We start from the raw sequence: 23,220 nt of genomic DNA, 5'->3' as shown, positions 1-23,220 counted from the left end.
AGAGGGGTGGGAAGGCCAGAGGCAATAAGGGGCTTTGATTTAGTGCATTTAGAGCACCTCCCCATTTAAAGAGCATGTACACAACTAAAGATACCATTACAAATGAGAATACCATTACTGAGAATATCAGCAGTATAATGACTAGAGTTGTATATTACAGATCTCAAAGCCAAAGAAATTCTTTGCATAGCAGCACTGTGAGAATTGGGTAGGTTCTTGGGCCTACCTTCTGGATTGCTGTAGATCTTTGCTAAAATGCTGTTGAAGACATTTGGATACAAAATCCCTATTTAAAACCCCAATTTTTAAAATAGACAACTGGAGAAATAAATTGGTGTTCTGAATGCTCTGGAAAATTCTATTACACTGATTGCCAATACTTTCCTACATATAACAGCCAACTCCCTTACAGTGTGTGTAATAGTGAGGGTCAATTGTGCTGTTGCTGGAAAATAAAGTTCGTTCCTTCAGCAACATTTTAAAGATATATAAGTCTGTCACTTACATTGTAAAGATAAAATACCTAATGGAAGTATACTCTGAGCTTGAGGAATGATATGCAGAGGCTTTGAAGGGAATTTTTTTCCTCTACTCCTTCTGCCTCCAGCAGAGGGTCTGAGTCAGGCCAATTTTCTAGCCTCCGGGCAGCCTGCTTTTTTACATATGCAAGCAAGATCTAAGTGATTCTTCTCTGTATGCTTCGACCCTGCCACACTCCTTCATAAAAGGGTCTGGTAAGATTATGACTCCATGTCCCAGCATGAGGGAGAATGATGCTTTCTGTCAGCTAAGTACCAGACATCTGATTCCTAGTGATGTCCTCATTTCAATGGGCAGCTGACTCTGTCTCCAGGGGAGTTGCTAAGACCTATAAACCCATGCAATAAAGAGAGACTAATTCAGAGTGCAAGTAAGACAAACATATATCTGCATTAAGACTTCAGACAAAGTATGGAGGAGTAATATTATTAAAACCTATTTTAGAAAAAGGCTTACAAGAGTCACTGCTTCCATACATGACACTAGGATTAATAGGAAGGTCAATTCATGTTTAGATCACTTGTGTTTCTTGTGCAAGCATGTGTACACGTGTATATTTCCTTGTTAGAAACTCCACAGGGGAACCTGAAAGCCCAGTGGAGCTTTTCCCCCTACAGCAAATAAGTGAATAAAGCCTTTACTATGGTTCAATAACCACAGTTATGGGAACTAGAAAAATCACCACAGTCCACTGGCCCTGTTATAAGTGCAGTTGAAGAGAGTATTTAAACAGTGACAGTGGCAATTTTCTAAAGTTAGGCTTTCCAACTAGCCATCTACAGACCAAAATCACCAGTTTTGATACTTTCAGGCAATCAGAACCAATGTCTAAAATTAGACGGACACAGAAAATCTTGACAAAATGGACTCATCCTTGACCTATTAGTTTATTTCAAAAACCTTCTGTTCATTTAACTTACATACATCAGGGAATGTTGTTGGTATTTGATCCTTTCTCTGTGATTCAACAATGTGGTCTATGCTAAAGGCAATCAAAGAAACTGAAGGAAACTGAAGAAACACCTTCACTGACTAATCAAGGGAAATGCTTTTGTAGTTACATACTTCAAACAGAAGTGCATCACAATTTTTCATAAAAAACTTCACCATAAAGGTAATTTAAAGAAGTGTTTTTGCAGTCAACAGTGACTCAAGTTAAGAACCACAATTTTTTACAATTCTCTCATATTACCCTTTCCTCAGCATTAGGCATTCAAAGCTGGTCAGCTACTTAGGCATTTAAAAGGTCAATTTGCAAGGTATTTTGGTTTGCTAATTTCCATCGTTAGATAGAATATTAAGTTCCAAATTTACCACGAATCGTGTCTAGTTTTTCTAGTTCTGAGGAAGATAATGAATGTAATCTCTAAATTAGGGCAAGCAGTCAGATTTATAGAACTCTTGGTTTCTACTTGAGCACACAGATTTTTGTCTCTATCCAAACTGTCAGAATTTTCTCCAAGATTTTCTGTCCTTGTATCTTCTCCAGCAATAATGTCTGAGTAAATTTTGATGAATTGTTGATTTGCATCAAGTCTTCATGTATTGTGGGATAGACCTAGAAAGGACCAGAAGTCTAGATAGACCAAATTATTCTGAGTGTATTTTTTGCCAGGCAGACAGCCACAATGGAATGATAAATTGGGATTTATGGCTTTAATGCCTGCTCACTCCAATATTGGCAAGCCTGAACTGTTACCAATACTACCATGCAGAACACATGGCCTCCTGTTTTCTCCCTCTTCAAAATCAAAGTTGTGCAGAGGAAAGAAGAATAAGGACCTTAAAGGATGGGAAAAAGTGTGAATTCTCAACATGACTGGAGTAGAACAACAGATCACTACCAAATTAAGCACATTAAATTTTCCCTATATTGCCACATATACAAATTCACTAGGACAAAAGCCTATACTCTCTCTGAAATCCTTTTTACATTCACATAAGAAGATGCGCACATTAATGGGTCCCGGGATGATTTTTGAAGTTCCTTTGAACACGCTATGTTTCTCCAGAAGAAGAAGAAAAGTTGCCAGACAAGATCAGGCTGATGTTGAAGAAGTGCCTCTTTACTCCTTTTGACCTAGACATACTGTTTAAAGGTAACATTTATCATCATTACTGCACTGTGTATCCAGCAACAGCCTAACAAAAGGTGCAAAAATTCCAGGGTGAAGGACACTGTCTTTCTGAAAGTTCAGAGCCTGGACAGCATCCATACTTCTTTCACGCTGTGAGAAGGAACAAACCAGGCTCTGTGCATGTCATTCAGATGGCAAGTAATACCAAGTCAAGTGATGGCAACGCCAGAGTTGCAATGCCATGTGTCAGGATTTCGGGCACCATTGTGATCATATCTCACTGCAATATTTCCCTACTAGATGCAGCTTGTTGCCAGAGTGCAAGTAAACATCATAACTGACTGCCATGAGTCAGTCCAGGAGCAGGGAATTAGCAAGTGGCTCAGGCACTCTAGTCTAGGAGAAGAGTAAAAAAGGAGTTTGACTGCAGCACTGGGAACAGTGCTTGTTCTCCTTCCTTGAGTGAAAGAAAACAAGTCCATTGTCATCTGACTTTGCCAAGCCTCAAAGTATAATGCTAGAAGGAAAAATAAGTTTTACAGAACTGAGCATATACAACTCTTTTCTTCCCTTCATAAATTGTATGTTACAGTAGCTGAATCTACCAAAGTGTTTACAGTATGCTATTTATATAATGGCACATTTAAGCTTTGTAAAGGGTTTGGAACATTTGAGAAATGTCTCTGGTGCTGAAAAAGGCTAATGTATTACAAATCATATAATATTTTAATTCAGAAAAAATATGTTTGGGAATTTTGACCTAGAATTAGGGTTAGGAAACTGAACAAGGATGCCACGAAGCATGACTGACAAATCAGTCAAGCTAGTCTGCTTCAGATACATGTTGTGCAAGGCGTTATCACTGCGATCAGTCACAAAAAATGCATATTTAGTTTTTTTACATTAAATACTACACCTGTGAACCTATGTAAAAGATATACAAAATATAAATGTCATCAGGACTGTATATTTCAAACTTCTTAAAATAAACACGAAGTATATATATATGTAGGCATATAGGTTGTAATTTCAATGTCAACACTAGCACAGTTTGTCTCTTCTAAATACAGGCCTGTATACTTCCTAGTCCAACACATGCACCTACAAACACATGATCATGCATACAGCTTTACGTTCTGCTGTTTGCAGAAGAGTCAGAATATACAGCACTATACATTGTTTCAACTCAAAATTGTTTGGCAAATTAAGAAAGATGCCATTCAAAAGAAATTCCTTGTGAAATATTAAAAATAAAAAAAAAAAGACCCAGAGAAAACCAGGGATATCGCTACTTCATCTCAATAAAAACACTGAAGACCATGGTGATGATGACCTAAGATTCAGAATGCTTCGTCCAGCATGTGGTGGGGGTCACTCTTGGACAAAACACAACAGTGTGGAGCTGGTTGCTATGACACATACCAAACACAGTTATAGTGAGGCATAGAGCTTTCACAATACCATCCGACCCAGCTCTGGGTTCAGACTGCTGAGGTCTCTGACCGAAAGGAGACAGAGCTGTACACTGTTCTTCTCACAGCGGGCGGTGCTGATGGCGATCTGGATGCCCATCTGGACGGTAGGCGTCGATTTGCTGGCCGAGCGGGACGGGAGAAGCCCTTCTCACTTGAACATTTAGCTGGCACACATATCTAGAACACAAAGGCAAGTCCTTGCTTTAACAAGCCACAGCTTTTGTGGAATGCAGCGGGAATGCAGGAAGACATTTGCAGTGACCTCAGAACAGGTGGTTGGAAGCTATTAAAAGAGCGCAGCAATGCACAGAATGCAAAAGAACAGCTATTTCTATGTACAGGGATTCTCACATCAGTTGTGGTTTAAAATATATGAAGACAAGTGTCAGACAAAAGGAAATGTATGAAATGATAGTGCAAGATTTTACATTTCCTCTTGTCTTTTAGTTTCTGGAAGTCTTTTTGTCAATGAATGCTGTAAAATATTCCAAGTGTAGAACTCAGAATACCATCTGATACTACCGGAATAGGATCTATATACTTCTCAGGTATTTTTGATAGATCCTAATTCAGGAAACTCTGTTTCCATTAGTTCAATGTGAAGCTGTTTGACTTGGCAACTAATTCAGAATGGTTATGTGTTAATACGGTGTCACGTCTACCAGCAGAGCCATAGATGCAGAGGAAACTCAACAGATTTTGATCATAATAATTTACATTGATGTAAATTGGAAATAATGAAAATAAACCCAGTGCCTCATGGCACATGTAGTTCTTTACATCTTTGTGACATTAATTCTGCTGGACCTAAAATGGTAACTCCTGGTCAGGTAGTATTCTACACTTAGAAATGGCAATATAAAATGTGAGCCTGTGGAAAAAGTCATTATTCCTTTCCTCCATATTAAATGATAAAAATTTATTTGCCTCACAAAAGTTTATTGGATGAAAAAGAAATCAGAAGCTTCATGTTTTTTTTCTTTCTGTGCTGAAGCAAAGATGTGCCTGTTAAGCAAGACATTGCATCACAGCAGGGCTGTCCAAAAGATATGCAGAAGAAAATCTGCATGGTCAGATTCTCAGCTGCTTAAATCCATATAGCTCCACTGAAGTTTGTGAATTTGGGACAGTTTAAGATGTACCAGCTGACAACCTCAACCCATTTAAGTTTCCCAGCACAAAACACATCTACCTTACCTTTTTTGAGATTCCAAGAAGTATCTCTTTGTGTTCTTTGTGGACTTTTACAGAACCTGCAACTTACAGAGTGTTTTCCGAACCATCTGTTTATCTTTTCATTAAGAAAGAATGTTGGCAAAGGCAGTATTTCTAAACTTCTGAAAATAAACTTCAGCCAAATATAAATTAATTAATCATGCCACACTCTTCTGTTTCTCTGAGCCTATGCTTGAATATATAGGAGAAGCTGGAACTGAGACATGAGTAAGAGAAGGTTACTTTATTACTGGAAACTTTATGGAGTCACAATACCCCTTGTCATAGGCAGTTCCAAAGAAATCCTGAACCAAGGAGCACCCTTGGTACTGAAGAATGTTATCTGAGACCTCTAGGGTTTGGGACATGGCCAAGTCTGCTTAAGGCCTATGGGAAATCTTATGACATAACACATCAGCTAAAGGAAGGAGAGAGGGTGTTAAAACCTGGTTGAAGTTCTCAGTAGTTCAATCTTAGCATAACTGCACTGCAGTAAAAAACTACAGAACACCAGCAGAGATAAGAATCTGGCACATGTCTTCACTGCTCATTCCTACATGCTCCTGCCCTCCCATAGCTCTATAATCTGCAGAGGAAATGCTCCTGATTCATCCAGATCCTAGCCTAAAGTATCTATTTTTACATAATTATTTACAATATATTAGTCTGCCCATTTTAGAATCTGAGGCTTGTTACGAAATGGGATTGTTTTGTTTTTGTCATTCTTATGAACCTTACCTCTGGTAACTTCTGTCTCTCTTTTCCTTGCTTGACTTGCTGCCCAATATGCCTGGCTGAATTCCTTGGAAAGTCTTGCTTTCCTTGCTCAATCTGGAGCATTTCTAAATACTGACTCAGTGTCTCGCAACCCTCATTGGTGAATTCAGAATTTCCCTGTGTCCACTTATCTTTGCAGCATTTTGCATTACAGGGAGAAGCCGCAGTTGATTTTTCATAGGTTTTCAAAAGCTTTTCAACAACACCATAGTTTGACCTTGAGTCAGCTGAACGCGGGCGACCAGATAAATTACTCGGTCTCCAGTCATGCTCGTGAAGCATGTGCCTATAACCACTAGCATTTGGATGTCCATTCATGTGTTTTTGTTGCCCTGCTGTCCTGACAGTTTTGCTGGGGTTGTTAGTTTCTTGCTCCTTTGCTGAAGAGAGCTTGGGATTTGAAACACAAGACGTATTTACAGTTTCTGCCCTGCTAGTAGCAGAGTCACACAGTGAACCACAGGGTTTGTGATCTTCTGATGCTGATTGAGGCACCTGATTTTCCTGCAGAGCATTGTTACGTTTATCTGTGTGAAATACAGTCCGATTAAACTCATCAATCTTTGCTGCTAGCATTTCATTTCTTTGAGTCTTTCCCAAAGTATACCTGGTGTCTTCCAAAACATCATTGTGCAAGGTAGCAGGGGCATAAAAGTCATTACTATAAAAAGGGCTGCTGTGAGACTTGGTGTTTTGCTTCTGATGCATTTTGTTGCTTTGGGCCATATTTCCATCTGAACAACTCTTTTGGGCTGACAGTGGGGAAGGCTCATTTTTATTGTCTTTTCCAAGCTTGCCTATATCATATGCCCACGTGTTATGGCAGAAACTTGTTGGAACATTGCACTCATTTTTGGTTACAGGTATTGCAGCAGCTACCATCACAGGGACTTTCACAGCCTGCCCTTCATTTGCACAGGCTACTCCAGATTTATTTTTGTTTACAGGTGAAGGATTCCTCAGTTTCCCCCCATTCCAACAATCTTGAGCCTTGCAGTTGCTTTTGATGCCTGGATCTCTTATAGGTGCTTCTGAAAGCTGCACAACTGCAGAAAGTGAGTTTGTTAGGTGCCGAGAAGTGCTCCGTGGAGGAACTGGTGGAGCCTCTTTCTTTTGCCAAGGTCTGAAATCTGTTCCTGTGTCACCAGTAAGACTACCATAAGAAATGTCCTTCAAAGCCCTGGTGGAGCTCATCAGATTCTTCCTATTATTATGTTCCTCTGTTTCAAAAGCAATTGAAGTCTGTGATTCATTGCTGGACACATGGTTCATCTCAGGCAGAATAACTGTGTTTTGGGTTTCCTCAAATTCCCCCAGGAAAGGAAGTGACTTCATTCTGGAAATAACAGAGGAGGTGTTTTAGGGATGAGCAATAAGGCACATTCCAGAGGACCTCAGCATGTATTAATTCCCCCCAGGAGCAGGTGTCTTAACACTGGCTACTTAAAAGTGTTTGGGAACCGTTTTGCTGTAGCTGATATACACAGCATAATCGAAACATATGCAAAAAATTTGAGGAAAGGTCAAGAAAAGGAATTTGTATTCCTTTCCTCTGCCACTATAATTCTTCTGAGTTTTTTAGATGATTGTTTTCTTATCTATGCTACAGCAAGTATAGTAGGATCTTGTTCTAATTGGAGTCTACTAGACTATGCATTGAATGAAGAAAGCTGTAGGACACAGTGTGTCCCTTTTTTAGGTTTCATAACCTTACACATGAGATCTGTCTTTTGATATCTGATAAAAAAGCACCTTTAGAAGCTTTGCATCAGCTATGAATCCGTTTAGTCTAAAGATACAAACAGTAGCCCAGCTAAAATAATGAATTAGTGACAGACTTTTAACTGATCACATGGTGGAGTGTGAAAAATCCCTCTGATCTTTGGGAGCATCTGAGAAGGTTCAGTTTACCTGAGACTTTCTGCACAACTCAAGAGGCAGTCTGGTGTTTAGCTTGCTAGAGAAGACAACGAACACTGAATTTTTAACATATGATGTAATGTTCACTTGCCACACTTTTCAGAGTCTGACTTGCCATCTTTCCATTAGTACAAATGTATGGTGTTTCTTCTCTCTATTGCTTTCTTTCTTCCTACTCTTGTATCATCAGCTCCTGACACATCCCCTATGCTTAATGCTAGATTTGGGTTTTAAGTAAGAAATTCTCAGCCTGACAAACCCATACAGTGTTGTATAAAACTGGAAATGAGGCTAGAGCAGACAGAAATATCTGCTCACTTTCCCAATCCTCTGTACAGCCATTAGAAACAAATACAATTTCATCTCATCTAAATGCTAATCTGAAATTGTAGGTTCTGTACATAAAATCCATTTTGCTAGTAAAACGTGTCTTTGTATCATATTTCAGCATATTTCATTTCAATGTTTTATGCCAAACACTGAAACACTAGGAGGGTAGGAACTGCCCACCTACTAATAAATCCAACAGCAAACCTACCTTCAAAGTGAAAAGTATAAGGAGCATTATTGATTTCCTTCCTCTAATATAAGAAGTCCAAAGATGTTTTTACCTTCTGTGATTGGACTTCTTTCGAATTTCCTCTTGATAGCTGCATAATTCTTCACTGACTCTGGCAAGTTCTTTAAGAGCCTTTATAAATATAAAAACAGTCCTTTAATGTATACATTTAAAATTACATCTCCAGAATTAATTTGAAACTTTTAGTCATTTGCATTTAAGATTCAGAGCAGAGGGAAGTAGTATGAGAAAAGACACTAAAAAGCCCCCACCTTATAATCAGAGCTAAAGAGCATGCTGTTAACACATTTAAACAGTGAGAAGACATTCATTGATAGCAAACCTAGGAGCAAGTAGAGACAATGACTTGTGGAAAGCTAAAATCAGGGAGATCAGTTCTTTAGCTTAACCTGGCAGGCCAAGGTCCTCAGTGTTTTCCTCTCCCTTGTAACTGAAACATGCTCATAATTTACTTACTAGATTGAGATCACTAATATAATTCTTGGTATTTTGCTCAGAAGTTTTAATGGTGAGACTGTCTTCAGGTTCCTCGTGGTTCTCAAAGGCCAGATTGTCCATTAACAGGATATTGTTTCTGCTCTTGTGTCTGGGTTCCTCCCATTTGTGTCCTGTTATACTGAGCAGACTCCCTTTCTCCATTTTGTCGTTTGCCACGTTGTGTTGATGGTTCAGCTCCACTGTGTCACTCTCTTGGGAAGTAGGGGAATGCATGGACAGCTGCAGCACCTTGCTCTGAATGGCCTTGCTATCATGGATGGTCATATTGCTTTCCCTTCTAAGTTTTACCTCCTGGTAAAGCTGAAAAGATATTAGAACCTTCTATTAAATCATGGTATTGTAATGAACTTTATGGCAAAGCCCTCATATTTATCTTCTATTTTGAATGATGCTTTACTCAGTAGCACTGATTAGAAAAATTCTACATGTGTTAGTAGGAAAGTGCTGAGTGACCTAGTGTGATAATTCAAACACCATGATTGCCACAGGATAAGGCTGTTACCATTCTCAAACTCTCTGCCACAATTTTAATGTGTAGCTTCCACCCATGGTTGGGACTGGAGAGATCTCATGAGATAGCTGGCCCTGCCTTGAGGCAAAAGCCGTGTGGTTGTTTTCCAAGTAATATCAGCACACTGTGTGGTGGACATAACTGTGATCTGATGGGTAGGGAATGTGACAGAGAGAGAGTGTTCTGGCTATGTTACAGCCTATTAAAGCACATTATTTGAAGGAGAGGAAATGAATTCTCATCAAATAGAGTGCCATCTGCATAAGAGCAGACTCTTTCAGTTCTCAGACAAGTGGAATTCTTTCCTATAATTGGAGTGATAAATCAATATTGCAGAATGGTATTATTTGGCAACATGCTGTCATCCTCTTCTTTCATGCTATCTGCTGAGATCCAGTGGCTTCATTAGTAAATGAAAAGGTGTTAATTCTGGTCACCCAGCACATTCAAACTAGGAACCATGGTAAATTATAAATTAGAAAAAAATGGCAACATCATGAAAATCTCTTCTGCTTACAATATAATTTCCAGTGCCAAGAATCCCACAGCTCTTTATAAACATTCATTCTTAAATTGCTCTCATGAAGAAAGCAGACAGACACCTCTGAACAGCCATCTGCCTGCTCTCTCACAGTGCACAAGGCCATCACAACAGCTTTTGGAAGAACAGTGGAAAAGAATAACAACATGCAGAACATGTGGCCATTTCATGGGTAGTGCTGTGGATTAGAAGTATTCTCACGTTCAGAGACTTAACACTTGACCTCATCCTGGGTTTTCAGATTTCACTCCCAAAGCCCAGCTGCTCATGGAAACTGAGGGCTGAACTTTGCCATTTCCAAGAAATAAGAGCCTCATATGGACTCAGCAGAGCAGTAAGAAGGAAGGATACCACTCCATAATATCATCTCCTAAACACCAGAAGTCTTCTTGGAGAAATTAAGTGAGGTTGAGTGGGCTAGAGAAAACTGCCAAATTAAAATACAAGCTGATAAATGAGCACAAGTTTTATTTACAGGTAATGGCTTTTTAAAAGTATGTATCTCTCCTTTTCTCCATCCATGTGGCTTGTGGAGAAGAAATGCCAGGTATCTGAAATCAGTAGCATCTATAGTCACAGCTTAAGAGGGGACTTTAGGATTCGAATAACCTTGGGGTATAATCTGTAGTTTTGTTTGGCCCTGCAGTAACCAGCAAATTGCTTCATTCTCTTACCCTCAGCCCCGCTCACTTCTTTATCTCTTTTTCTGTCTCTGTCATGCTTTCCTAATCTCCCTGCTAATAAAGAATACGATGAAAACAGTCCTTGCTGACATTATCAGGTCCACTAATAGCCAGAATACCTTTTCATTACTGTCATTCCAAATGAGCTCTTATACATAAGAAAATGAAATTCAACTACATATACAGACCACATTACTAACTTTTGACGCATTCTCAGCTTGGCAGTGAAATTAGGGAAGACTGCACAGAAAAGACCTAACACAAAAGACAAAATGTGGCAAAGACCATCATACCAAAGTCTGCAAGAATTGTGGGTAAAATATAAGAGCTGATATTATGGAGTTCTGCTGCAAGCTGGTTTAATGGGCAGGGTATGGCTGCAATTCCTTTGGCTCTGACCATTTTCCTTCTCAGCTTCATGTGAGCAATCTCTGCCATACATTCCTGTGTTGCTCAGCCACAGGACAGTGCTGGCAGAGAGCAAGCAAAACTACTCCATGTGTATATTAGATGAAAAATGTGGAAAGCTCACTAATGAAAATACTTGCCTCTATAGGCTGCCAAGCAGACTCAGTTAATGCATTAGAGAGTGTCAGAGGGTTTGGCTGCAGGGATAATTCGAGGATAAAAGAATAATAAATAATTGCTGTGACTATTTCTGGAAGGACATGCATTGCAAATAACAGGGACTGTTTGCTAGTACGTATAAGCACAAGTGGTTTTAGAACTTTCATGCTATTTAATGTATCTGTTTTCTCTCCCAAGAGTCATCCATAAAAGGAACAGGTTCTAGCAGAATAATTCTGCATCATGCAGTATTTCATATATATGTTATATTTAATAACACCGTTTGCCCCAGCAGGCCTGTGCCATCTAAAGCGTTTTTGCTAGATAATTATGATACCTACATTTTTTGTTACTAAATATGCATTTTTCTAAGCCCTGTATTGTTCAGTATTTGCTTGAAAAAAGCACGTGTAAAATAGCCAACATGGCTCATGCCCAGTTGAATTGTCAGCAGTATGTACAGCCAATAATCTCACAGCTCAAAAAGCCACATTTCACCTCCTACCTTGTATTCATGACTATTAAATGAGCAATTGCAAATACTGCTGAATCCCAGGATTTTCATCCTACCATCAGATGTTAGAAACTTCCAGTGACACATAAGAAATAGGATAAAATACAGAAAAAAAAGTGAAGTGACTCCATGTCACTTCACCCCAAGTGAAAATGGTAGTGCTCATATTTTTGTTTAAAAGTACCTCTTCTATTTTCTTCTGCATGACCTTCCATTGACATTCCCATTCTTTCCTTTCATTGTCAAATCTCTCCAGCAATTCCATTTTTTCTTTGTTCCAGTTCCTCTCGGTATTCTCGAGTTCACGCAGATCCATGGCTAAAGTCTCTGCAACAGCAAAGACAGCTCTGCTTTTCTTCTCTCCTCCCTGAATGTTTCCTGGAAGTTTATAGAGAATAAGTCATGTTTTATTCTAGCTTATAGGGAACAAAGACAACAAAGAAAATTCCCAAAATTAATAAATGAAATGAGCTTGCAGGAGACAGTATTATACAATTGCTTGAAATTTGTCTGCTGTGTGACTCAAATATGGATGAACTAAGCATTATAGGACATAAACCCAAAGGCAGAGATGCCCAATCTGGAAAGGGGAGGTAGAACACATTCAGCATCCCAGATTTCAATAATGGCTGCCACAGCAGGCTCTGTACCATGGCCACTTTGCATCTTTGCCATTACTCTTCACTATAAATGTGTTTTCAATGAATTTAAGTCCATATAATATTGAATGGCACTTCAGGACCTTGGGATCGTGCAATATCTGCCCTTGAGGGTGAAAGCTATTTTTGTATTTGTTCAAAAGACAACTGCCAATGTAAAAGTATCATGTTTGCTCACGCACTCCTTGCACGCATGCAAGGAGCACGACAAGGACTGGTACATTCTTTTGGCAATTGAAGACTGCAAACTTGATATATGCAGGGAATTCTCATGGCTACATGAATGCTTTGGAATTCATGAAGGAAGACAGGACACGAAAGCTAATAACAGGTACAAACACATATACAGGAGAAATCACTTATATAGAGGGACAGAAGGTCACCAAAAAGTGTCCAAGAATTTTGAATTTACAAATCTAAATCTACAAATGTTAGTTTCAGGACCAGCATAGGGCAAACTAGAAAAATTCTCCAATAACACTAACTCCAATCTAGTTCAAAACCTTTCTCAGAATATTTGACTATTTAGTGCTTCAGTTTCTTCTTCCCTTTCAGAAGTCTTTAGCATCTTAGTATTTGTAAATTAAAAAAATACTAATTCCACCACTAAATAGGCAAGTTTTAAGGGAAATATTTTAGATCTGCTTATCTGACTTTGGAGCAAAGCAGTTACAAATATTATGGGCCTGGTGTTCCTCTTGCTTTCTTAGGCTTTACACTAGAAACTCCATTTCCATCAGCACATTTATTATGCCAGCAAGGCTAAAATAACACTCATTCATTCAGTTATGATGGCTCCTGTGATATAATGCCTGGTACACAGGCGTTGATACTTGAGTTTGTTAACTTCAGCTCTCAAAGCCAGTTGTTGTGTTACCTAGGTGGTCATGGAAACTAGTTCTAGTAATAAAATGCCTCTGCATTGTTTTCTTCTCCTGCCAGAAATCAAATAGGTAGGCAATGTAAATATCAGAGAGTTAACTAGGAGTATGCCCAGTTTACCTTTCTGGAATTTGCTCATATCCCTGACTGATAATCAGTGATTGTCAGCTCACAGGAACTGCTGATTTTACTGCCCACATTTTCAATGATATGTAAAAATTAATTCCTGAGCAAAGTTCTTCCCCACCCTGTATGTTACTGGCAAGTCTTGTTGATTTAGCTGGGGCTACCATGGAATCACCATTTGCCAGTGTGTGCTTTATTTCAGCTGACTGGGAAGACAGTGCCAAACTTGGAGTCAGCTTCTTTCCTGTACAAGTAAGCAGAAGAGCTCAGATGAAACCCAACAGGTACTTAGGTCTTTGGATCATAGGAAGTCCTCCAACAGGATCTCCCAAGTCATCATGGGTCCAGCCCTAACTCAGGACTTATGGAACAGCTTATCCCCAAGCACCTGCCTTGGAGCTCTGAAATGACAATCTGTCCCTCAGCTATCTACAGATTTCAAACCCTTCTTATTTCCTCTGCCTAAAAACGTACAAAGCAACTTCATAAAACCATAAAACTCCTTGAAACTAGGAGCTGCTGAAAGACAGCACAGAATTCTCATCATGAAAGAAGCCAAGTGCTGGTCTGCTCATGGCCTCTTAGGGAATGCAGCCAGGCTACAGAGACTGCACCTCTCCAGGCCAATGTTTCAGCTTTGTGCCAGACTCCAGTAAGCGTTGACCAAAAACAATTTGCAAAAAAATTCTATTACACTTAAGATCTATTGCAATCTAAACATTTATTGCTAATGAACTTTAAGAATATTGCAGTATTTTCTCATTTTGCTAATTCAAAGGTTGTAATTTTTAGCAGTCATTTGATTTTTTTTCCCGCTACATTTATGTCTTTATAACCTTTCAGGATACCTCTGAAAAATAAACAAAAGTCAAATCTCTGCTCCACATATAATTCTTATACAAGTACACATCAGAAAAAAATTAAAAACCCCCATGTGTAAATGCTGTACAGTCATGAACAAGACAGGCAGATATAATCTGTCAACAGCCTGCACAAATGGTGATTTTGCTAGAGCACTATTAGTAATAATGACCTTGCTTTAGTCAGCCACATATTACTAGAAAGGTCAATACTGTATAGCATATTTGTTTTTACACACATAAGAATAGATATAATATGTACTTCTTTCAAGCATGAATATAGCATTGATAAGGCCTCTGGTGTTTCCTTAGTGCTGGAAACTACTACTGCCATGTTGGCATTCATCTTAACAATTTTCAAATTGTCTCATATGGAACTCTGATTATAAAAAAAGACTGAAGACAGAAGGAAATTAAGACTTGAAAGAGGATAGTTAGAGAAGTTACAGATGGTCACTTGTAGCTCTAAGATCCACAAAAGGCTTGTATTGTTTTTTGGGCTTCTCTGATTTCCTCTTGACATAAATTCAGAGAAGAAAATTCATGTTTATTGATGTTAGCAGCTGGATGACTATACAGTTTTGCAGCTATTGTACAGTGGATCAGCTCCTCAGAGACTCTGACTTCCATTTCTACTGCTCTTTCCCTCCACTTTCTTTTTTTCTGGGTGTTTCCTTTGGGTTTGTTTGGGGTCATTTTGGTGGAACACAATGTGCAGTCCAGGTAATACGCCCTGTGTGTGCAGTGCACCGAGATTTCCCCATGGGTATTTCACACGGCTAAAGCAACCCAAGGCATGTAAAATGCCACATTATCATTTGCTCTGTGGATCAGAACAATATCTGTGCTCTTGCAGTATTGACAAATTCTGCATGTCCTAGACAAGGTCAGAAGCTCATTACAGCAATCAAATTAAGCAAATAATCAATTTTGTCTGCATCAGCTGCATTTTCCCCTAACTTTTCCTTTAGCCATTCCTCCTCCTAAGCAAGAACTGTTCTAAGCAACTATTTGATGTTAGTCATTATTCCCCCATATCTTACCCTTTCTAGCCAGATATTAAAAATACAAGATAGTTTGCAAACAACCTCTAGCAATTTACAAAAATAATCTGCTTGACATCAGCTGAGATATTATTTTTCAACAGATTTTTATCAGATTGGATGTGCATAATCATTCAGATACACAAATCTTCCCTTGTTTTTAACAGAAAAAAATGCAATCAAATTATATTTCCAAATAAGTGCTGTATTTTGGATGACTAAGAATATTATAAACATCTGTATTTGTTCAATTATAAATGTGTGCCATGTGTCACGATAACATGCACTTTATACATTAAAAGAAAGTACAGTTGAGTGAGAGAAGGGAAAGAAAAGAGGGAGAAATGAGAGAGTGAAAGAAAAAGAAAGGAAAAAGAAAGGAAAAAGGGAGTGAAAGAGAAAGAAAGAAAGAAAGAAAGAAAGAAAGAAAGAAAGAAAGAAAGAAAGAAAGAAAGAAAGAAAGAAAAGAAAGAAAGAATTTAAGTGCACACAATGCTATCTGTCATCCCTGCTCTGTTAATATATCTCTGCCTGCACTGAAAAAACTAACTGAACTTTAAGAATAAAGACCATGTATAACTTATATGAACTTCACATTACATATAAATAACATTAAGAAAGATGTTTAAATAACTGTTTGCCACATCAGAAATTTGCCTTATTTTTTAATCTTAATTGTTCAAAAACACTGATTTAAAATAAACTGCAACCATACCTTTCATGGAATAAGAAATCCTTTAGGAGTATTTCAGTCCATTTCCAGGCAGCAGAGAAAGTAATGAAAGGCACAGCTAGCAGGGATCCTGTTCTGTGAATCTTGATCTTTAAAAGAAGTAAGAAAGCTAAGCAAGACACAACCATTCAACTAGGGCAGCATTTGTAACTCTCTTTGAATAAATCCTCAACTTTTGCAAACTGGAAAACAGTTCCGTTCAGCATCATCCCCGCAGCTGGCTTCCACGTGACGTCAGGGCATGGAGGACGGTTTTAAAGCCATCTCTTCCAACCCCCAGCTTTGTAACTTTATATCTCCTCATATTTTGTGTAAACAACTCCAAGTCCAGGACATTTTTAGGTTTTTATAGTGCAGTCCAGTCTTTAAAGCTTGCCAAAGCAGCTAGTGTTAATATCAAAGCTATGACAACAGGCAATTTTAGGTTTCTTTTATTGTTGTCCATGCTGTAAAGGATGATTTTTTGCTGTCTTCCAGACCCAGTTTTCAGGGTTATATTTTTTAGTATGATCATTTTAAGCTTTGCAACTTGATCCTCCTTAACTGCTTTGTAAAAGGAGTTTTGTTTAAACAGTGGTTTTGTTGGTTAACAGCTATCCTAAAGAGCTAAAAGCAAACTACTCCTCCCTAAAATCTTTTTCTGTATTCTAAATATGATCTCACTTATGAAATGCAGAATTATTGGGCACTGTGTAATACTACTGTCTTGCATTCTGGGAATGGCAGTAACGGTTTCTTTGGGATATACCCAAATATTCCCGATATTTTACAGTGTTTCTGGATCAGATTCTACAGTCTGTTAATTCACTTTGTATGTCAGCAAAGCAAAGCACTCGAAATTGGATGAAAAATCTCCCTTGAACAGGGAAACTCATCTCTGGCACAAGGCTGGTAAAGAAGGTCCAAAAACACCTTGGGCTGGATATAAATCCCTAGGAGTGTCCATAGCAAGTGCTGGCATGGGATGCAGGAAAGGAGTGCGACAAAAGCAATCCAGCAAGCAAAAGTCCACAGGAGACCCTGAAGGCAGAGCAGCAAAATCCAGCTGCTCCCCCTGCTGAGTCGCAGGCAGGAGGAGCCCAGCTCGCTCCCCAGGTCTCTGACCACCATGGTAACCCTCCTGCTGCACCGTGGGTTAAACTGCTCTCATTTTTTGGCAACCCGAGAGAGATCCCCGGGGGGAAGCTTCACATGCACCGCCCTGCCGGGCACTTGTGCTTGAGTGTCTGCAGACAGCAACGGAGACAGGCAGCAAATTCACCTTTCAGGAAGCATTTTGCCCATGTGTGCCTGGAGAAGGGCCACAAAATACTTGATTCAGGCAGCATAAAACTGGAGAAATCCTGCTGTCAGACGGATGTCTTGGAATGCCCTAAGCAGGAACATATTTCTGTGGGCAGTGCAGCAGATAACAAGAGGATCAGGGAACAAAAGGGCACAATATGAGGATTCACATGTCCTTTGCTTAGTCAGCACTCTCCTCATTAGAACAGTAAGATTTTATCTGATAAAATCCATTATAAAATCCAGTGTCAGGATTTTAGCTCTGGGTGCATTTTATAGTAAATACTGAACCAGGTTTCAGGGAAAACACATATTTTCTCCTTATATGGTCTAGCTGTAAGTCTCAGTGAATACATTAATTGGGTGCTTATTCTGCTCCCATGTAAATTATATAATGGTACTTGGGTTATTTGTGAAAATTGTAAAGATGATCTAAAAATTGAACAAATATGCCCCAAGTACACAACTGAAGAAAACCCTGAAGAAAATCCCCAGACTCTAAACTCTGAGGATTCAAATCTAAAGAAACAGTATGAGTCTTTCGTGAGGTTAGGTCTCAAGTGCCAGCTGACATGGCTGGGAGTGAAGCCGGAGTGCTTGGGAGCAGAACTGAGCTCACAGCTGGAGGCCAGGCATCAGAGCACTGCCTCCTCCCTGAAGCCAGCACAGCTGCACTACTGCACATGAAGGCAGACTCTTCAGACACATTTTTTTACTCTTATCCATCAACATAGGCTATTATTATTCTGTCTTTAATGTTGCTAACTCCATGCCTCTTGTCTTGCTACGTGGAATCTTTGAAGTAAAAACAGTAAAAATAAATAAAACAATGGGCTAAATCCCAGACTTGAGCTCTCAGTCAGGCAAAAGTCTATGCTTCTGCCTGTGTGAGGAATTAGAAATGTGTGAGACTCGGGGGCTCATTAGGAGACAAGCACTAGACCCACCTCATAGGTCAAAGGGACGCATTAAATTCTTCCTAATATGGAAAAGGTGAGACAAAGAAAACATGAAGTGAATTGTAAAAACATGGGATCATTGTTCTAGATACCCTTAACTGTAGCAGTAGAGAATTCTGCTTTTGAGGATAAGAAATTATTCAACAGATACTGTCCCTACTGTCCCTCCTCCTGCATCAGCATGCAAAGCAGCAAATGTGGCTTGTTGGTATCTAGCACATATAAAATAAGCAGGAAGATCACTGTAGGCTTATTACATCCAACATATTGCTTCCACGGGAAAAGTATATTTTGTCCACATCTGGTACCAGCACTGCTTGGGTCAAAAGTCAGCACCTCAACAAAAAATAGATGCAAGGGCATCTTAAACAAGACCTCTGATAAATTTCTCTTCAACAAGCGAGACTGGAGATAATGCAGCATGAATTTCAGCATGGGCTATCATCTGATCACATACTCAGGGCAGTGGCTAATAAAATGTACTGAAGATCACTTCAGGGCATCTTTGGTTGTGTTGCACCAGCTTGGTTATGGCACACCCATTCTGCTATGGCCACAAAAGCTAGTGACAAGAATGAAGAAGGGCACTGTTACCACTGCAAACAACCCAGCCTCACCATTAGATTCCTGAATGATGTACACCTTGATAATCCTGGCATATACACCTCGGGAGTGGATATATACAGTGGGAAATGTGCAGAAGGGAATACAAACTCTGTCTCCTCTTACTGTTGTGTGCTTCTGCAACTGGATATAACTCAGTGGAGAAACAGAGCCAACTAAGTGTTATGTCATGTCGCTGCTCCAAGGTTACATTGGAAATCGGTGGCAGATACTTTAGATGTTTACTTTAAATAGAGCCACCGTAATTCTCCCCATAGGCAACTGCATGTGTAATGGCAAAAGATGGATTTGAATATCACTTCCCCTGGCATTAAATCAGAGACAGAAATGTAAGCCAATGGGAACTACGTCCCTGATACTGATGCCTTTGGAAGTCTCCTACTCACCTATCAGATTCTGGGGTGATTAAGGAGAAGGGCATGTAATACCCTGAAGCTCTACTTGTTTTCGTAAACAACTCCTGAAGTTCATGTGCAGTTCATCTCTTTTTATAACTCCTATCTAGACAGCCATGTTTTTGGCAATTTTCTATTTTCCGACTGCCAGGCATATTTCTGCACTATAGCACCTGCTCTCTTCTAGTTTTGATTCTGAAGCACTGGTGACATGTGTCAGCAGACACTTATTCTATCTCTCAACTGGAGCTTCAGGCATGGATACTTTTGGTTGAAAGAAATATCTCCGAGCCTGGAGAAAATGGTCATTCTAACACAATGGGAATTTTTCAGTAGCAGTAAAAGAGAATATCTCTAAAGGGATTTTGTCAGGGCGTCCAGGGCCAGCTCTAAACAGGAAATAAATTTAATTGAATTTTTCTGGTAGCATTAATGGACAAAATGTACCTATTCCCTAAATTACATAAAAAAATTCATTGGAGATAGTGCCAATTTCCACAAGTGTAAAAATATCATAATTAGATCTACAGAAGCAAGATCTTTTCCTTTTGAAAGAACACAGAATAAAGCCCCTGGGAACATAGGAAACAGAAATTTAATATTTCAGGGAAGTGCTAAATTAAGGCAATCTTATGGTTGAAATTCAATGACGTTTTCCCCCCCGAACATTAATATTTCACCAGAATATTCCAAAACAGTCGCTGTGAATCTGCTAAATGAGATTTCAGCTGATAGGTAACTTGGCATATCCATCTCTTTGCCACATGCAAACAAAATCTATATTCTTCTTACAATTTCTCTTCAGAACTCCAAGCTGTGCAGCAGGCAGAGTCAGTGAATCAGCAGTGTTCTGTCTCTGTCCTGCCTGATTCCAATGCAGTCCTGCTAGAGGATGCTGATGTATTCAGCTGCATTTTCTCACTCACCTATGAGATGATCTTTTCCCACCAGGCCAGTTACTGAGTGGGGAGAATCTGCTTCCTTCCTTGGCAAGTATAATTACTGCATTTCGTAATACCAAGTAATTTCAACTTAGCAAGACAGAGAACACTTATTTCTTTGGCTAGATCTTATCTTCTGGCTATGGATAAATGTCCATACTCATTATATTAGCTTTCTCAGCATCTTTTAAAGTTGTGCAATATCTGGTGTGGAACAGATCAGCAGCTCAAATCACTCCCCTCAACCTGAATGCAAAAGGACAAGAAAAACACATCTCATTTCTCACTGAGTTTTCTCTGTGAGGCTCCTCACCATTCTCCTTGCTCGTGAGAGATTCAAAGACTGTGGGGAGCTTTTAAAATAATTTTATATGCTTTGGTATGCTTTAATTTCAGATTGCTGCCTGTGCAGTAACTCCCTAAATGTTCCAAAAGGTCTCAGCATTGATTTTGCTTTGTTGATGCCTGATGGAAAGCTCTACCTTTTATGCAAGAAAAAACACTGTGAGAAATCAATGGGATTGTAACTGTGCTGTGCAGATTATCTCCACCTCTCATCTCAGTAATTCATTCTTACCTTTTCTGTTTTCTCAGAAATAAATAAATCTTTCCCAATTAGTTTCCAAGATTTATTCAATGTATGAATTCAGTGTATTACTACTTTAGAGTATTACTGTTATTGATTACTCTGTAAATCAAACCTTCTCTACTCATTTTTATTACATACAACACCAAGAAAATTATAAGCCAGTGTAGGTTAAAAACTAGAAGCCTAGAAATTCAGACCTTACATTTAAGTAAGACTTTTTCTCTCTTATAGAAATTGTGTCAATAGCATTTAAGAAAACACAAATGATTGGTTTTTCCTCCACTGCAGATACTAAAGCAGAAAGAAACTGAAAAAGTCAGTCTTGTGCTAAGATTTGGTATGACAAGTTTAAACCTCAAATTACTGTATTCTTAATGTCCAAATTGCAAATCCATGGGGCAAAAAGTCATAGTATTTCTAGATGCTGCTAAAAAATGAAAGGCCTTTTTCAGTTACAGAAATTCACTGTGAATTATGGCTTGATTGTATCTTGCCATAATAGTTTTTTATATGTGGAACCTTATTTTAGATAACTGCATAAATTAGAGCATCTTAGAAACTCCTCAGAATTACTTTGACTTTTTCCTTAACTGGGAAACCAGTCAAAGCTATGGATCAATCTCACATATATTGATTATAATTTCCTTTAGACATCTCAGTAATTATAAAAAGGATAATGATGACAACACCCCCTGGTAGGAGTAAGTATTTGAATTAAATCAAGGAGATGAGTGATATAGCTGATCAAGGTTACTGCACCTGCAGATTATGTTGAGGGAAAGCTAGACAAAGAGAAAAATACGGTATTTTAAAATAATGAATATTTTTACTATTTTTTTCATTCTCATAACAAAAATTTTATTGCCCCATCTCTCGTCGCTCTCTGAGGATTTTCCCTCAAAATGGTGTCTCAACTATTTCAGGGAGCAGAGCACAACCTAGGCATGGAGATGAACTGTTCTCACTGGGGAATGAACTAAGTGAACAGAGAGCTAACGTTATAAATCAAAGGGAATCCTTACCTCTAGCTAGAAAAACAGCTGCTTTATTTATTACCACTCTTTACTACTACATTATTCAACATGGAAACTGCAGAAAAAGACATGTCATTAATACACATTCTTGTTGACCTTTGGAGAATTCATATTTGTGCGACTCAGTGGTTTCAGCATGGGTTGAATAAAACAGAAAAGTGAGCTCCATCAGGCATTTCAGATGAGGTTTTCATAGTGAGAGACCTACTGCTTGTAGGAACTGCCTATGTAAGTGTGAAAGAAAGAAATTAGTCACCTGCATTCTTACTTCAGCCTCTCCCAGGCAAGATAAGAATATTCAGTGACTATTGAGGTATACAAGCGTCCCTCACTATGGCCACTGGCTACCAATGGCACGGTGAGACTGGGTCACTCAGCAAACCAAAAGTTACCATGTCCATTTAAAACTCATGCTGACATCTGGGGAGAGAATGTAGAGCCGTGGTGGCCACAGACTGGGAAAGGCTACCTGACAAACTCAACACCAGCCAAGGTGACTCACACCACTCCCATCAGTTCAAGCCAGACTGTAGCATTTTCTAGAGCACAGAGAGAATGCAGCCAGCCTATATCTCTCAGAAGTCTCCTCAGCTACTCTGACACCTTCTCCTCATACGTCTCATTCTCAGAGGCTCCAGCTCCCGGCTGCAATTCCAGATATAGTGCTCTGTATACCAACCATTTTGATTTTGTCCCCTCTGTGGGGCCCAATCCATATAATACAGTGCTGAAAAACATTATCATCACAATTATGCAAAATATACATACAAGCTCTGACATAAAACTGCAGAACACACACAGAATGTGGCTTTACTAATTGTATGTGGCTAGAACACAAATTTTTTTCCTAGGAGTGGGAAGAGGAAAGTAACAGAGTCCTCACACCCACTCTGCATATTTCTGTTTTGTTTCTGATTTGGTGCAAATTAATGAATATTAGATTGATTCCAGTCCTCAGGAAATTTTTATTAAAAAACTATAAAAACCAGACAAAGTGAAAAATTCCATTTTCTGTTTGCTTACCTGGAATACCGCGGTGAGCAGGTTTCCTATTCAACTGGGTGACTTTTTGGTATGTTTTTTGCAGGTTTTTTGGTTTGGCTTTGGTTTTGGCAAACAAGTAGTCTTCAGTGTTTTTACAGCAGTGGTTATTACAGAAACTATGTCTCTTGCACTTCTTATCTTGGAGGGT

At 39.0% G+C, this 23,220-nt stretch overlaps 1 protein-coding gene across 1 annotated transcript; it reads right to left on the bottom strand.

The window, feature by feature from the left end:
* Positions 1-1,408: 1,408 nt before the first annotated feature.
* On the bottom strand, positions 1,409-16,291 carry KIAA0408 (KIAA0408 ortholog). Its single transcript, XM_014874267.2, has 6 exons — positions 16,185-16,291; positions 12,084-12,277; positions 9,042-9,383; positions 8,617-8,696; positions 6,047-7,421; positions 1,409-4,270 (listed from the first exon to the last, which is right to left on the bottom strand). The coding sequence occupies exons 1-6, from the start codon at positions 16,189-16,191 to the stop codon at positions 4,100-4,102; spliced, it is 2,169 nt and encodes a 722-aa protein (XP_014729753.2). The 5' UTR covers positions 16,192-16,291; the 3' UTR covers positions 1,409-4,099.
* Positions 16,292-23,220: the final 6,929 nt, after the last annotated feature.

This window comes from Sturnus vulgaris, chromosome 3, assembly GCF_052056855.1.
Source record: "Sturnus vulgaris isolate bStuVul1 chromosome 3, bStuVul1.hap1, whole genome shotgun sequence".
Lineage (NCBI taxonomy): Eukaryota > Metazoa > Chordata > Aves > Passeriformes > Sturnidae > Sturnus > Sturnus vulgaris.
This window is presented reverse-complemented; position numbering and strand designations above follow the sequence as displayed.